Here is an 18,408-nt window from a genome sequence, read left to right on the forward strand (position 1 = left end):
CTAATTACAACCATTATGCAACTTTCGTTATTTTTTTTTAGTTTTGAAACACAAGTTTTCTTTTAATGTACTTGTGTCTTGTATGAAATGCACATTTCCCCCCCGGCATTCCAGGGCTGAAATATATTAACTGCCAATGAAGTTAACCTCTTTCAACAAGAAATTAATCTCCTATACTTAATTACTCTTTTACTGCACCTTGTACTTCAACTTGTTATTGTAGGTAGATAAGAAAATTAGCTGATTCTCCATTTAGCACATTCTTCAACATCAGAGTTCAGATATAATGAGAGAAAAATGCCTTTGAACTTAATTTATTAGCACCAAAATTTTCCTTCTAAAAAGAACTCCTCTGCTTAGAAAAACATCTTTAATTTTCTTAAAATCATTTCAATTTATTCCAAAATCAACTGGTGAAAAATGGGAAATAACTCTATTCTTTACTTATGGCCAGTCTATATAATATGTACATGTTTATGAAATGTTTTCCATACATGCATGTCAAAAATTACGACTGACTATGCTATAAGCATTTGTCAATAAAATGATGGTTGACAGTTAAATTGAAGCAAAAACTAAATGCATTTGAAAATTCAAAAGAAAAGCAATTTTATACCGGTCAGATTGAAAAGCTGATCAAAATGAAAGAAATGATGATATTTTACTATTATAAGCATGATAACATCCTATTACTAGAGAAGATGACAGATTCAGAATCTAAACAAGTTTTGCTCTTAAAAAAAAGAATGGAATAGGATTGACCACTAATTGGAGCAAGATCTAAGGATGATCATATATTTTTCTATAATTATCCTAATGGTAAATGAAACTGGATAATGGGAGATAACTCTTCATACCTTTTAGTATTGTACTTGAAGTCTGTACATATATTCGACTGTGATCTCACACAAAATGAAAACTGTCGATTCATCAGTCTATAGTCTACCTGAGACAACCTTCAGGACGTTTGATTGTTGTTTTTCACTGACCACAGCCAGGATGTAATATATAGGCTAAAGAGGCGTGAAAGAATGAGTACAGATGCACTAAACTAAGGATGACTTAAGAGACCGATGACTTACATTTGTATATTACACATAGTACGCTCCAAGACAACCTCTCACCACAGCTACAGCGTATGTATAAGTGTAATATACGTCATTTTTATGTGAATAAGTACCAGATACTCATACAGGGCAAATAGCTAGGTTAAGGAACTGTGACAAGGTGGAGCCATGTTGACATCCGCAACAATCTGACTGCATCTGTAACACCACTATCAAAGTCAAACCTACTTATTGTTTCATGCACTGAACAAGCCTTACTCACCTTGATTGACTCACTGCTGGAGTGGAAGCTGACATCTCGCTGGATCCCGCTGTCCTTGCTGTTACTGGGGGTTATCTCACTCTCCTGGGGGTGGGGAAGGTACCCTGAGGTATCCACTATTATAGAACTACCCCCAGAGCAGATTGATGCAGAATCGGAGGAATCCAGCTTTGACATGGATGTTTTAAATGGTCCGTCATACTGATCCCTGATGGGCGAGCTAGGGAGACTGACATTGGAGTTTCTGCGAGGAATTGGTACATTGCTAGGCTTGGGACTTATCGGTCTCTTCGGGTGGTTGTCCAAATTTTGAACGGCTAAAAGTCTTGAACCAGAATTGTTTTCGTTTGCAAGTTTCAACGTTTTCTGGTAGTCTGTGGATTTTCTGGGAAGACTGTTTGCTTTGCTGCTGTCATATATTTCAGCTGATGTATGTCTCCGCCTGAACTGACTAGAATAAGGGGAGTTGGGAGCAGAGTCCACATGAATATCCATGTCACCCTGGAACACTGCAATAGGTGGTGAAATAAGTTCATCCATGCTTCTCTGAGACATGAACTCTCCTCTATTCTTTTTGGTGAATAGTCCTAAGAGTGACATTTTTCTTGTCCCAGAATCCTTAGATTTGTTTGGGTCAGTAAATTTCTCCATTGGTTTATTCTTTTTGAACACCTTATGAAAGAATCCAGATCCTTTGCTCTTACCAGAATCACTACACATTGAATATTCTGATGGGGTCAGTGATAAATTCCCGACACTATCATTTCTCTGAGAAATTTTCATTGAATTAAGATATCCCCGTTCCTGGGCTTTCCTAAAGCTTGAATTCCTCTTCAACTTCACAGTTCCTAATGTTCCCAACTCCCTAAAACTTGCACTTCGTCGTTTCACATTTTCACTGGGTCTCTTTCTCTCTGTTGTCATATGGGACTTTTCCTCTGAGTCTGATTCCACTCTGTGGGTTTGTAATTGACTCTCATCCACAGATAAAGGACGGGACTTTCTGTTTTCACCATCCTGGTCCTCGTGTCTTGTCCGACGCTTCACAAGCACGTGCCAGTTTGGCGAAGAACCATCATTGTTATTCTCAATCACAGTCACATCATTTTCATTTTTCATGAACACATCAATGTCTTCATCCTCATCATACAACTTTGAACTTTCAGAATTATATTTGCCTGTCAAATTGGCCTCTGAGTAAGACCTGCCATTGTGAAATCTGACCTTTGACTGTTCTAGGTCCTCAGAGGACTCCAGAGACAAATCCTCATCCAGCTGCACAAAAGTCTCCTCACCTTCCTCCTCTTCGTAATTGGTCTCTATCACAAAATGGCCGTTTCTGTAGATGATTCGATGTTGTGATGTGTTGGACAAGGAAGTTGTGGGCAGACTCTGACTCCTGTTGAACACATTTCTCTGTGAGACGAGGGGGCTATGGGCTGCAGCCTTTTTATCTTTCACTGGGATCAGACAAGTATCACTGTTTTGTCCTTGCTTGTTTAGGTTAAGTCCTCCATCATTCCCGTTGACTTCCCCATGCTCTGTAATCTCTGACAACAGCTGAAAAACAGTACAAAACACAGGGTAAACACACATGCCAACTAAATCAAGTGAATGAATTCTCATCAACGTCAAAATCTGCTCCACCATCTATACATCAATGAAACAAAAATTCTCTCAAGTCAAAGATCCAGATTGGCATATGCTGATGATACTAAAGGGATTAAATTTAATACCAGTTAACATGATACATCTCCTAAATGCATTCTCTGAATGGCACCAGCTAACATAATGAATTTGATGAACAGGTGCTAGGATGGGTTTTATGATTCACTTCTTGATAAGACCCAGTGTTAAATATCTATAAGCATTGCATTTGTTTAGCAACTTGTTTAAAACCAATGGCAAAAATTAGAGGAAATGAGATAACATGGATAAGGAGGATAAGAGGTCTAATCTCATTAATGAAGTCTGATAATCCAGAGATTATCAATGATGAGGCAATTTATGTTTTATTTTCAATCAAGATTCAGTGGGTAGGTTATAAAGTTGACACAATGATGGATGAGATATAAGTCCTTAATGACCCCTGGTACCCTCTAGTGTACAAGGATACATAAACACAATTACTAGCTGGCCTGAGCAGGGCTTGCATGTAACTTTTATTATCGATAGGAAAACACCATGAATATTTCCCATATATTTTACAGGAAATATAGTTTTTATAAACCAAAACAAAAGCAATAAATAAATATGAAGTTACATAACAATATATTCATGACTTATGTGCATCATATTGCACAATTAAAAAAAAATTATCATTTAAAAACTTTTAACATTCACCAGTTTATGGTTAAAAAAAATACAGCTTAGCTGTAGATTTATAAGATGATTCAGTTACTAAATAATTGACATATATATGTCAGTTACTGGGGTATGGTGACCAGAGAGGACCACACTAAAGTTCATGTCAATAATAACCACACACAAACTTCACCTGTGGACAATCTAAATCCGTCAAAAACTGTCTGAAATCTCCATCGAAAGCACAGAGGGAGGACATGGTAGACATACAAAAGGAGTGCCACCCCATGTCCTGAACTGCCATTGCATCCTCCATGAATATATCAAAACAAATTCAAGAGAGATTCTCCAAGCAGCTAATCAAACAAATCCTCACTCCATAAGTTAGCCTTCCATCAACCTCTCAAATCTAATGCACAGAAAATCCATCATCGAAAAACTGGTTTACCAACTAACTACTGCATGTACCAGTAGACATGTTTACACAGCATGGACACATGTGGTCATATCTGCATGCTGCTTGCAATTCAAACAGTCTTTGAAGTATGAGATAGTTATGTTTTGGTAATCATAATCCTGAATGATAAAAATCAAGATTATCTCTCTCTGGAACAATAAACTATTAACACGGACAATGGTCAGTTCCTCAGGTGTAACGCTGTAACCCCCAGGCACCAACTTCACGGGTCACATGATGACAACACAGAAAACATCCACAGGAAAACATTAGAAAACATTCATTAATATTTGGCCCAAACTCACTTAAAAATTGATTTTCGGTGTTACCCTTCACTTTTTTCATTCTGTCTTTTTTAAAATCCTCTCGTTTTTGCTGCCAAACCAATTCCTTAATTCAAAATTGTTTGAATGAGGCACCACATTTGGGGTCCATCACAATTTAGCATTTTAAACATTTCAAACTGTTACTCAGTTTGTAAGAGAGGGGAAAATGGGAGAAAAAAATTGCATATGATGCTAACAATTCCCCATCAAACTTCGAGAATGCAAAAGAATTTAAAGACATATTATATAACTTGGATATTATATGACACTCTAAGGCTCTGCAGTTTCTCAGAGCATCTGGATCTGAGGAAACTCCCCTCAACTGAATAAGCTGGCCCCCCTTATCAGTAGAATTTCATCTGTTGGAGAGCTATCATTGACTGTGGAAGGAAACTGATTCCTGCTGAGACACTGTCTGACAAAACTGTGATCTCTCATCACCCTCTAGATAATTATTATTCACCCTCAATAGGAAGATTCAGCGACAAAACGCAACAACAGCTTCAGCTTGTCATTGTGTGCATGCAGTTCCGACAACAAAAAGCCCTCTTAAATAAAGCAGCCAAAGAACACAATGTCATAACTGCATATTTTGTAGCTAAAGTTAGACGTTATCTCGTGAATTGATCATTCTCAGACTTTTAAAACACTTTTCCCAGCCATGAACAACTGCAAGATCAAAGAACATACTATATGGAAGGAAAGTGTTTAAAACCAGTTAACATGCACTCCTCTTAAAATTTAAGAAACAAGGTACTTTGTTCACCAAGGCTTACCTTCAAAACATTCATATTAAAACACATCAGTATGGGTTTATCACCAAGTGCATGCCTCTTGAAGTAGTAATCCAGCACATGGGAATTCAAACATTACAATTCAAGCTTGGTCAAGTTCTAATCTCTCCAACCCACACCCCTAGAAGAGTATCTTTTAAGGTAAAACTAGCCACTTTCCTAATAGACGGATTATTGGGCTTTGGGTAACAATAAACTGCAGTCTTGAACCAACAGACCCTTTTGTGTGCATTATTAGCTTAGCACCATGAGTCTAAGTAATGGGAAAGCACAGGTCAATATAACAAGACTTGCTCAGCAAAACAAAACTGGGACAGATCAATCCACTAGCTAAACAAACAAGTGCTTGCACACATAAACCAGGTAAAATTTACTTCACCAAGATAATACGAAGAACAAATGGAAGGAAGGGGGAGGGTGGGTGGACAAAAAAGTTAATGGCCACCTAGTAAGCATTAATTAAAATTGTACATTTAATTATCAGTATGACCTGCTCAGTGCTCATAATCAATGATACTAGTTTTTGAGAATTAACTTGATCCATATGTGATAACTCTATTTACTGCATTAAATGCAATCTATCATAGAGACACAAGAGTTCTCTTTCCTTTTACACCAAAGTTCAAATAATATCTAAAAACTGATAGAAAAACTAATCGTGTACGCTGTAGTCAAAGTATGAAAAGGAGTACTTTAACCATGTAACAATATGTATAGAATTAACGTTCCTCTGCTAATGTGTCTACCATCCGTAGGGATCAATGAAATCTTTATCTGTTCAACTGTTCAAGGTGCACACAATGACAATTATAATCATTGGGTCACCGGGAAGAAGTAATATGACAAAAAATCCCAAAGATTTCTTTGGTATGTAGCCATGTGCTGATGTATATAAATCATTTTGGTTACATTTCAATATGAACTTACAGCTGCACAAAAATGAACTTACACAAAAACGATTTTTTTCTTCAGAAAATCAATGTCCACACAGAATGTCCACTGCATTAATACAACCTGATTAATTAAATGATTACTTAGTATATGTATAATAAAAAATATATTGATAGCAGCCTTCTGGACAATCCTTTTTGGGCCTCTGTCATTTTTGGGAATTCATCAGCATAATCAGGACCCCTTGTATCATTAAAGCAAAATTGAAAATTAAGTTTATTTCATGTAAAGTGGAATATCTGATAAAGGGAAACGTAAGATCTAATTAATTCAAGGGAAAACTCAGATTACATAATGTACATATGGTATTTCTTATTTTTTTCGAGTTTATCAATAAAATTTGAATTTCGTTCTGAAGTATGTAAGAGGCCAACTGATGGAAGGGATGAAATCAGAAGAAACGTTATTTTCCAACAAATTCGAGAAAGTTAGCACGGTTAGCCTATTAATTTCCTTTCAGATTCATTGTAGAATCTTAGAGACATATTAACAAGTAGGTCTTATTATATTCTTTGGATCCACATGTAGTAAGCCATACCATCAGATCATATTTTTGGATATAATTTATATATTTGTTACATTAAAAGTTTAAAACTTATCTATACAAAAGTTGGGTTTTTTTTTTTAGCATTAATCCCCTCCCTATAAGTAAGCATTGCAACGGTACTGTGCGTTGTTCTGTTGTTGCTTGCCCAATTAATTAAGTCACAGGCGATGTGGTCAATGGGAATTAAACTTGTTTAGAGCTCTAGATCTATAGCTATATAAAATATTCTTTGTAAGATCATCACATCTCAGATATGGATGGTAAGACAATTATTTTAATATACCAGAGAAGCATAAATAGTTCCAAGTTGACAGCCAGCTGACCCAGAATCAGATTTGATTGGAACAATTATTTTTTTCAAAATGTTGGTTTGTAATATAAATAAATTTTTTCATCTGAATGTCGACCAGTACTTTTTTAGCTGGTTCCTATCTGAATTGCTGAATGTTTTACAATTCTGTTAGTATTCCTTGCACACAGTGGTTGATTTTTCATGCATGCAAAGTTGCAATTTTTGCATATGCATCTACATGCGCAGTACTGTTAAGCTTGTTTTCTGCTAGACTGAGACATACATACTGTACTTCAGGTAGAATATATAAGATTCAAAGAACCATGCAGGTATATTTAATTAATACACGTTGCAAATTCAAGCTTAGATCAACTTATTCATTCATCAACATGTGAACTTATTCATTGTTGTGAATTAAGACATGATGTTTTTCTTTACGAGATCATAAAATTAAAACTTTGAAATATTCCTGGTTTTATCACATCCACTGTTACCATGCCATACACACATGTATAGTTCAGTGCACACATCTTTAAAGTTCTCAGCTTGAATGTTTTAAAGCTGTGCATTTCCTTCGCAATAGAAGATTGATGAATTTTATGCATAGTGATTTTGTGTAAATATTTATGGTTGAATTTATATATTCACATTGTATTTGGTTGTGATGTATAGATGCAATCATTTCTGTTCTTTGAAGTTTTATAAAGAAAATGGAATGACATATTCTATATGGCAAAAAATACATTTAAATAAAAATTCAAGCTGAAGTATCAAAATGCATATTTCACTACTTTGTAAGATCCTCATACATGTTGAACCCAAAATCTTTCTTTTTCTCGTTGGTTCAGTGTGAGCTTGAATTAGTTTACGGTGTACATGCAAGTGACCTAAATCTTGCCGTTTCTATTAGTTTTAGAAGCTGTACCCAGATAACTTCTTTTTAAATTAGAAAAAAGATTGATTTACATAAACTGGTTTCGGAATAACTGTGGGTGTTTAAGGTTTCTAACAACTGTGTAATGCTTGCAGAAGCATGGGCACAAGGTTCCCTGTATCATAACAATGAAAATTGCCAATTAAACCCTTTGCTAATATGGAAACTCACCTTTGAGAAAACATTTACCAGGTAAATGAGCATTACCATAGCAAAGACCAAAGAAGCTACCAGTACATCAAGCAGAAACATAGCATCCTTTCAATCTGTAACCGGGACGCCCAATCTTGTAGGGTGGAGTCGCAGTAACTACAGTTTCAACAAATGTCCTAATGATGGCACTTAATTTTCAAAAGATTTCCTCGATGAGGCCATTATTCGACCCCTAAACACACGGATCATCCAGACAACAATAACTTGGGGGACAGTCGTTCTGTTGATAACAATTCCCTGATTTTAATGAAACGCCACTGAGCTAAATCTCCTTCTTGTTATGTACTTTGGCACTAAATAGGGAGATTCCTCTTTAATGCCAATCGTGTTATTGAGGTGATTTTAGATAGGCTAATTCCAGAGCGGTTAATTTTTCCCTATATATTTGTAGAGAGTAACTTTTGTATCACTTTGTTCAAACACTCAGGTGAACGCTCCACCTGCGTATTTCTGGTGGTTGATTTTTATGAAGTCTCCAAATCACGTACAGATGGTTTGGGGCCCAGATCGAGCCAAATTTGTTGCCAACACCTTGCTGACCTCAGATTTACATATCCTTTATTGCATCAGTATTTAGTAGTAATGAGTGGCTAGTCAAAGTGAGATTTTTGAGTGCAACACAAGACAACAGATTGGCCAATAAATGTCTCAATATTTAACGTGTCAATGGCACTCGAGCAGACCACTATCTCGAGATTTTTAACTCCCTCACTGTCTGGTGACTTTCTCTTCATCCATTGAAAGTTAGAGATTTTTAGGCAACATGTTCAAGAGTAGTCAACTGTAACTATTTTTTGACTGAAAATCAACAATGGTGGAACTGAGCTCCAGCTTGGGACCTCACACTGTCTTAGTTTATGTTTTTTTGGTCATGCTTTCTAAACATTTCAAGGGTCCTCTCTCTTTTGCTATTGACACATCAAAAGACTCCCATCATGTAAATGTAATATCCATAAATTATGGTGATGAATTCATTGAAAGGTAATTCCGTAACAAAAATCAACAACTGAAAACTAATTATCTGCCATATTAATGTGGAGAATTTCTATATCAAGTCCACTGAATTCCTAAAAGAACTTCAACATAATTCCAATTAATATTTTCACCAGAAAGTTTAAACTAAACAGTCATAACACAGTGTAATGATTTTTGTCTTTTATGTTACAGATGGCACAACACTGGAAAGGAAACCAGATTCCGATAAATGGAAAATGGACAAACATAAAAATCCATAACCTGTGTTGGACAGTGGAAGTGGAAATTAACGTGTGTTAAGGTACTACTCCTTGCTCCTAGGTGTTTTTTGTGTCTATACTGACAGTAGGAGGACGAGAAAATTTAAATAAATCACATTATTTTACCTGTGGTTTAAGTCTTTCATTTGTATCAACTTACACCTGTGCTGAGAAGTCCCAAGCGCAATACACCTTGCAGATCTATTTTTTCCCTCAAGAAAACATCAGTTAAAACATGTCAGTATAAGGTTACAATCTTTTAAGTGGGTGAAAAATGATATTTAGCTTGTTTTTGTTTTTATTTTCAAAATTTGCCAGGGGTTCAGCCGTTTTGGGAAGTTGAGGACAATCTCCTTGTCAAACACCAGGGAACAAATCAAACAGGTGTTTCGACTTGCTTGGCAAAATATTTTCAATGACGGAACAAGGGAGGCAACCCTTAAAATAATTTTTCACAGAAATCGTAAACTGTACAGCCTGTCAAATTAAAGTTTCCTGTTTGTAACAGAATGATGCAAAGTACACTATATAAAAGTTTGTAATCAGTGTTCTTAAAATAAGGTTTTAAATTTATAGTTAAATGGGCAAACAAATGTGAAGGCAGGACTATCAATTTGCAGTTTTTTAGCAGTGAAGAAACTTTAGGCCAGAATCTTTATAACCCCGGTATATTTTCATTAAAGAGACAATTAAGGGATCTGATACAGGCAGGTGTCAATTTGATTTTGGGTTATCAAAGCCATTCTTGGGCTAATATTGGACTTCAATGGGAACATGCAGGACCCAGTGTCAGTCTGACATTTAGTTTGGGTGGCATTAAGGGGTATTGGATGTAATTTGTCATGGTCTTAAATGGATAGATTAGTCAGCCAGCTAAAGGTTGATGTTGATGTAGATAAATGCATGGCTACCATCTAAAAGCATTGAGAAAAAAGAGGGCTACCGTATATATATATATATATATAACTATACCCATGCAGGTCTGTCTTTTCATGCTACGTCATAAAATTTGTAACCTTATAGGCACTCAGTGGGGCCGCAATTAGCATATGTTTTTAAAAGCGTATCTGACTAGCAATATAAATGAAATCACCATATTCAATTTGTCAATGATTTATACTTCATATTATCATAACTATTAAGTGGTTTCAATGTGATAATGTGCAATGTGTCTTAAGTGACTTTGGCAATTTTGTTTGTTTTCATATATTTCTTACAAAGTCTTGAAGAATTGTTGTACAAACAAATCCTGTTGTATGTAAGGTGCTAGCTAGGACGCAATAAGCAAATGAGGTTAATTAAAATATGTAATCACCAAACTGGCTAATTTATGGTCAACTCGGAGAATCTGGTAATGCACAAGACATATATAAACACAGGTTAGGAGCCAGCCCTTCATTAGTTAATTAGTTCCCAGGCAGACCAATTAATCCTGATGATTGATGACTATAGGTTAATGGAGGCAAGATCAAGGTCACTATCTGATGTATAAGACAGCCTTAATGCTTCTCTTAGATTCATAATACATAATATTTTTTATCTATACTGTACAGAATCGCTTTGTGCTCAGCAGTAGGTCTTCGAGAATAACATCTTTCTTTTTTTTTTGCAAAAAGCAGCTTTGTGCTCAGATTGTGTTGATAAAATACCCTTGTAGTTCTGAATCTTTAGCTATTTTTTTTGCTTTTTTTTTGGCTTTTAAATTGAAGATGAATTAAATGTTATTTTCAGAGCTTGCCTCATAGTGTAGCCTCGATCTACACCTGCATCCGTCACAGAAAAGTACACTGTTGATGTAAGTACACAAAACAGGGAATAATACAGTTTTTTGAATAAGAAATCACCAATGGGATTTCTCGTCAACATCACTTATAATTTGTTTTTTGTTTGTTTTTCAAGCAATAAATGAAAGGCAGCCCCACATCAGAAGAAATGAAATGCGCGGCCACACATCAAAGGATGGAAAAAAAAGGTCATTGTTTTAAAGTGGATTTTCATTGAACAAGGTGCAAGATATTTTTGGCATGTTGCTGAGTTTTTACTGTGTACGTGTCCATGAACAGGTGTAAATGATATTGTTTTACCTTGGTTAAGCATGAATGGGGGAGAAAAGAAGATCAGGCTGTAAGGTGTTTTGTAGGCAAGACCTTGTAGCCGTTTGTAATGGGTTTGTGTTTGCATTGAGCGGTGTGTGGATCTTGGCAGGGCAACAACAGGAGTATGGTAGACGATGACGAGGCATGACATATGCTGTAGATCTTACATGGCTGATACAGAGCCATCTTTATTGGATTTCTTTTTTTCTTCTTCTTCTTCTTTGTACGAGTCAGTCTTTGGTTGATGTAACTGATTTAAGTTTTATATATTGTATAAGGACAGCTGTTTATTAAGAGAAACTGGAGGATTACCAAATATCAAAGACTTGTTTTGAATGAGGAGAGAGGAGGGAAGAATCCGTTACAGTGAACCAGTAAATTATCTTCTGTAGAGAAAAGGGCAGATAAAGAGAAATTTTGACAGTTACAAAAAAGATAGATTGTTCATGATGTGCTATATATATATATAGAGAGAGAGAAGAGAGAAGAGAGAAAGAGCAATTGTTTTTCAATATTTTGTTGTTTAATATTTATTCCTAAATCTTTTGTTGTTCATTATATTAACTATATAATATAGTAATAAGTTTATGTTTCTTAAAGGAATGCATACCACAACACCAACCAGTTTCTTGGTGCTCCATCATTGAGAAAACAGCAATGTTTTTAAGATCTCAAGAGTAAGTAGAAATTTCATGAAGGCTCTGGAAATTTAAGTTACTTAGAGTACTTTATTTCATGAGAGAATTGTGCATCAGCATTTTGAATAGAGGTGATGTAATAGGTGTATGTATGAGTAATGCTTTTATATTGCTGACATTTATTCACAGATTCCATTTGAATCCAGTATTCATGTAGGCTTAGTGCTTATTTGCTTCACAACTATTTTTTTTTTTTTTTTATTTTGCAGAAAAAAAATAATTTAGTAGCATTTAAAACTGCTATAAAGTCTAGACAAGTACGCCTTATCAGAAAATGTTAAGATTTTAAGGTTTAATGTTAAGAGAGGGCAGTCATGAACATGTGTAATTTATAGATCATAACAGCTATAAGCAAATTTATTCAAGAGCTTGTGAGAAATATGCTTGGTTATAAATTTTGGGAAAGGTCCCGACACAAGTCTCTGATGTAGCTAACCTCTTGATGGCTTTAAATTTGAAATCATGCTCTGATATAAGTGGCAAACACCACGGAATGAAGGAAATTGAGCTAATTTTGAAGTTTTGGTTGAATAATTAAAATATTTGACATAGCGTAGATAAAAATATGTGTTATCTAGGTAATCAGTTAAACCAATGAAAACAGTAGATTATTTGGAAAGGATATACATCTTGCATTTAAAACGCCTTACATTTAAAAGATCAGAGTATATTTTAAAGAGAAATGAATTTTTTAAAAGTTCTGTATTGCTATTTTGCTATATAAATTTTTTTTTGCGTTCTAGAACATTTGGATTTTGATACATATGTGTAAAACTATCACATCTTTCTCCATCATCAGTGCAATTTTCATGCAGAAAATTTATGAGATATATTTTCAAAGACAAATGCTTAGAACATTCAACCAAAAGAAATTCAATAACTCTTTTGTTGAATATTCATTCATGATTTCATTATAAGTAATAAAGCCTGATCAATTCCTTAAAAAGCTTTTGAAATCAAACGCATTTCCTCTTCCCTTTCTTGTGATCATTCGAGGGGCATAGGGAGATGCCATTTCAAGCTCTGGTTATGATAATAACAACATCTGTTCCAGTTGAAATTTTTTTTTTATAGAGTACATGAAATCAGACTCTTACAGTGTATCTTAGTGATAAGATTGGGGAAGGAATTCACAGCTTCTGGAGAAAGAGTTTCCGGTCAGAATGTCAGTGGAAGCTCCCAAAAACACCGCAGTGATTAGAAACCATCTCATTGATTAACTGCTCTAAATATACCCAATATCTCTACATCCCATCATTTTTGAAATTCCTTACTTCCTTAATTACTTACTTCATATCTATTTTAATAGCTGCAGTTATCTTTTATTTTCTGCCCACTCCTGCTTTTAGAATGAACAGGGCCTTTCAAGATTCAGCCTTTATGTTGTTGATATAAGGTTAAGGGTGTCCACATCAACTTTTTCACTAAGATAACGCCGTTCACACCTTTCCATATATTAATCATAAAGATAGATTCAAATTGTGTTTATCAATAGATAACCTCCTCTCCGTATCCAGAGTGCAAGGTGTCTCTGGAGAGAGAGAGAGAGAGAGAGAGAGAGAGAGAGAGAGAGAGAGAGAGAGAGAGAGAGAGATCTGCAATATCAGCATTAGATGCTTTCATACATAAATAAGCTTCAATTGTTAGCGAATCCAATACATGCAGACAGATGCAACACAAATTTGTTTTTATTACTGCCTAGGAGAGCAATTAGCTTTTTGCTTTTTTCTTTTCAAAGGCAGAGGTTATTTTGCTGATGAGAGTAGGTGTAATTTCAGTGGCTTCCTAGTGTTTCGTTCAATTGGATGTGGCAGTTGAACAAATTGATGGCAGAGGGATACTGTTATCCTCTTAGCAGCTCAATTATTTTACAAGAAAACAAACCTGCATGAAATTACAAGGGAGGTTAAAAAAAGATGCATGGTTTCATAAAAAAAGGATCTGCTTTAACTGAAAGCAAGACATAGTAAACACAGCCGCACTATAATTTGATGCTGGTGAGGATAGCTGAACGAAGGCCTATAGACTGACATTAATTGGTCATTTTCTCGATTATTTAGAAACCAGATGGTTTTTGTAAGAGCCTGCCTGAACAGACACCACACATGTAAAGTGTTGTAAGGGAGTTTACAATATAATGAGTGTATGGTGGCTCAACTCAGAGCACCTGGTCATCCAACTTTATTTACAATAAATAAATATACCAAAGAGTTGGTACACATTTTAAAATAGATATACAAGGGTCCAGGTTGTGGGAAATTAATTTATGTGTCCCCTGAAATAGAACAAGGGGGTAGTGGAGTTGAACCCAGGAAATATGTTACAAGGACATGGTTACATAGGGAGGAAGTCGATTGAGAATCACAATCCATTTCCCTGGCTTCGCCTTGAGTGGTTCCACTTTGTCTACCTGTTGTTGATTACAGGTAATAAGGTGTGAATATTTACTTTATGTTCATCATGTCAAGATTATTATATGCCATTAGACAATTAGCCATAAATTTATCTCGTGTCATATACTAGTCTTCTCCCAGCTAGCGTTTGATCCTTAAAATTCCATTAAATATTATTTCGGTTAACAAAAAGTATTTCAATAAGGGCATCTTTTGACTTTTTTTTAATATTATTATTTCATATTTCTTGTCTTTGAGTAGCTCATCAAAACTACAGGCAGACTAAAATGGAATAAAACATGGATAAAAGAATCCAATTTCCAACAGTTTACGCTCCCATCTTACCCCCTGCAGCAAGCCATGACATTGATCAGACATGGGTTATGTTAGGTTCATGTCACCCAAGAGAGTCGATGTCTTTCAGAAGACAGAAAATAACTTGTGGATAAAGAACAGCTGCATAATAAAAACCCAATCTTTCAAAAGATATTTCAATGATGGCAAAAACCATGTTGGTTTAGGAGAAATTTGCCCATCAACAAATTCCAAAGCTATATATTTGAAAAGTGCAGTTCCCAGTTGCCTCTATGCCTCTCTGTTAGGTACATGAGAGAGAGAGAGAGAGAGAGAGAGAGAGAGAGAGAGAGAGAGAGAGAGAGAGAGAGAGAGAGAGAGAGAGAGAGAGAATGTGTTTATGAAAATACCAGCATGTTCTGAAGAATTAATTTATTCTGCTAGTTTATGAGTGGTACATCTTGAATTAATAATGAAGTCAAAATGGTTTAAAATAACTCAGGAACTAGGCTGAACCTTGCAACACACAAGATAAAGTACATGTGGTGATGTAGCTACCATTGTTTAGCTGAGTAAACCATTATTTATTATAGGATACAGGATATGTATATTAAATATTGAGGATCCTGGCTTGATATTTTCAGTACCGTTGCTCTATGTTTGATTTTGCCTTGAATTCAGGCGATGGCAGCAGCTGACTTTGAGAAATGTGAGATTTACCCTAGTTTTGTAATTCCAGGAATCTCTGCGGGAAACTTGGAAAATACTGTTTGAAAATATCCACTTTACACATAACGTTTAGATAATCTGCATTGAAGTTTTTGGTTTCTTGAAGTTATAAAGTTGTGAGAGAGTTACTAGTATGTTAATAACAAGAGGTGTGTCAATATGACATCTCTCTCACTCAAGAAAAAAAATACTTCTGACTTAAAATTATCTCTGACAAACATTTATGTTTTCATCATTTTTGAAGGAATAGAGCAATATGTTTTTCAGTGTTTTGTCTGTTTACCAAAACAAAATATCTTAGGAGGAGACCTTAACATTAGAATATTGAATTGTTGACAGTTAACCATAGATTTATATTCTGACATCATGATAAATGATTTCATTTAAGAGATACATCAGCAAATAAGATTTCCCACAAGATATTAACCCCCTAAGCTCCATAGAAGAAACATCTATACCTTGTAAAGAACATCTCGACTGGCAAGGATGAAATTCATACAAAATTTGTTTGATGAAAAATGGTATATAATCAATATGAAATTATTTTCTCTTGGCCACTGTTGTTGGAAAACAATTTCAGATTTTGTTTTTTCCCTAGAAAATGGTTTTTGATTCAAATCTTCTGTAAAGACAAGACTGGTATCTAAATTGTATGATCACAAACATCAATGTTATTAAATGTGGCCTGCAATATTGTGATTGTCATCATTTTACCACAGAGTTTTCCTCTAAATATGTCCACATTCAATTTAAATTCTTCAATTTAAGTTTTGGAAAGTGCAATGAATTAACAATTGAAAGTGCATTGCCTTGTTTATGTGTATATAAATGTTGCATGTCAAAATGTATATATATATATATATATATCTATATGTACAGTCATAGCTATTGAAATTGAGGATATTTAAGCTCACAGACAAGAGTTTGTGATATATGATGACATTATTCTAGACCTGTAGGTAGTGTAGGCCAATATTTGGTTACAGAAGAACTTTTACCTGATAGTCCTAGATTATGACACTATCTTTTCTTTTTGGGTTGGGGATAGTTGTTTATCAAATACTAATACCATCATTGCAACTTGTACACAATATTGCAAAATCGCTAATTTACAAAAATATCTAAAGTCAAAGGGAATATGTCTTGAAGAAGCTTTAAAAGAATCAAAATGTCCTCCTTGTTATACTGAAGATATTAGAAATAGACAAATATTTATCTGGAAATTGGAGTAATGACAAATCTTAAGCCTGCCATTATTTTGAATTTATAAGCACGTAACACCCACGTTGAAAATGTTGAACAGACATTAACGAAACAAAGACTGGGTTCTCTTTTTTAATCTTGATTTCTCTAGTTGAGCAATCAATGAACAATTTGTTCTTCATCACTGTCAGAGACCAAAGGATATAAAAGTCTTCTTCCTTTGATAAAAAAAAATCTTTATGTAAAAAAAAGATTGACCAAATGGAATTGATAACCTCTCTGAAGCAATTTTTCAAAAAGATTTCTCCTATAGTTTATTAATCTGATATGATAAATGGAGATCATAATAATGGGTTTTTTCAGTTTTCAGGTTCAATGGGATCAGTATCCTCCCTAAGCATGAAACTGCCAATGTTAATTTGATTAGAAGACAGATGTTATGCAACTGCAATGCAATGAAACTATTCAAACATTCTGATGAATCAGCTCAAAAAGACCCCCAAAAATCAATAATGACAACCACAGGAGATTATCACCTGCCTGATGGATAGTTCCTTATACAGTAATTTGTGAAGAGGTTGTAAATTCAATTTTTGTTTTTTTGTGTGTGTTTTACTGAAATCAAGTCGAGAGAACTTGCAGTCAGATAGAGTTTACATCTTCAGATAGAGGAAGTGAATACTTTGATATGTTGATATGTGAAGTGGAGTACTTTCACAGTTTATATTGTAACAAACTTTTATTGAACAATAAATATTTATATTCTGCATTCCATCACTTTGATAGGCATATGTCAGAATTCTATTCATCAAGGACTATATATATAGGGTTGAAACTTTGATTCACCAATGAAATTATATGATATTTTAATTATATTATTGTATTGATTATTTTAAGGTTTTTCATGACTTTTGTCTTCCCCAATGTAATGTTATCTTCCTCCATGTTCCTAGCATATGTAATTTACAGATTATATTTTTCAGAAATCTACAAGGAAGTTTATCTTAATGCCATCATGAATACATGTATGTACCATGTAAGAGAAAGAGGTTTTGTTAGATTATTGTTTTTTTTAAATTAAAAACAGATTTTGTTTTTAGGCTTTCCTATGAATGCTTTGTGTGTGTTATTGTTCTGCTTTGTGTTTTTCATCAATTGACATACTTATTTTGTAACTTTGAAAACAAAGTACATTATACATCCACTTTGGTATCTATTTGATTTTTAAGATGTGAAGCCAATGAAAATGCAATTTTTTTCATAATAATGGCTTCTTTGCATTAATGTAGAACAATAAATGATATGTTTAATTTGTTTGCATATAGGTATATATCAACTTATTGTAACACTTGCCATTCAATTACATTGCATTTTCATTATTTATCAAAACAGATCCCAAGATTGAATTTCACTGTAAGACATGAACAAACACCGATATTGTGAATAAATATGTTTTGCTTTTATTGCTGTAAATGCTTCCATCTCAAAATCTGATTAGAATAGGGCTTTTTTTTCAAGTGTATGATTTATCAAGCTGACTCAAATGAAATAACCAGCTCCTTTTTTATCAATAATTGAAAAGTTTGAATCATGACAAATCTTGAGAAGAGTTT

The 18,408-nt window shown here is 34.5% G+C and overlaps 1 protein-coding gene and 1 long non-coding RNA gene across 8 annotated transcripts in view; one reads left to right on the top strand and one right to left on the bottom strand.

The window, feature by feature from the left end:
- The window catches only part of LOC128180355 (uncharacterized), a 53,548-nt gene that overhangs the window by 23,667 nt on the left and 11,473 nt on the right, over positions 1–18,408 (bottom strand). For all 6 annotated transcript variants that reach the window (XM_052848396.1, XM_052848395.1, XM_052848402.1 and 3 more), the window contains exon 4: positions 1,330–2,889. In XM_052848396.1, coding sequence (XP_052704356.1) covers positions 1,330–2,889 — 1,560 coding nt within the window. The remainder of the gene's footprint in view (positions 1–1,329; positions 2,890–18,408) is intronic.
- On the top strand, positions 8,109–18,258 carry LOC128180364 (uncharacterized). Of its 2 annotated transcripts, XR_008243212.1 has the most exons (5): positions 8,109–9,423; positions 11,114–11,177; positions 11,282–11,354; positions 12,079–12,155; positions 17,159–18,258. It is a non-coding gene; the product is annotated as an uncharacterized LOC128180364 (long non-coding RNA). The 2 variants fall into 2 exon arrangements; XR_008243213.1 differs by lacking the exon at positions 12,079–12,155.

The sequence above is a fragment of the Crassostrea angulata genome, chromosome 4, assembly GCF_025612915.1.
Source record: "Crassostrea angulata isolate pt1a10 chromosome 4, ASM2561291v2, whole genome shotgun sequence".
NCBI classification, from domain to species: Eukaryota; Metazoa; Mollusca; class Bivalvia; order Ostreida; family Ostreidae; genus Magallana; species Magallana angulata.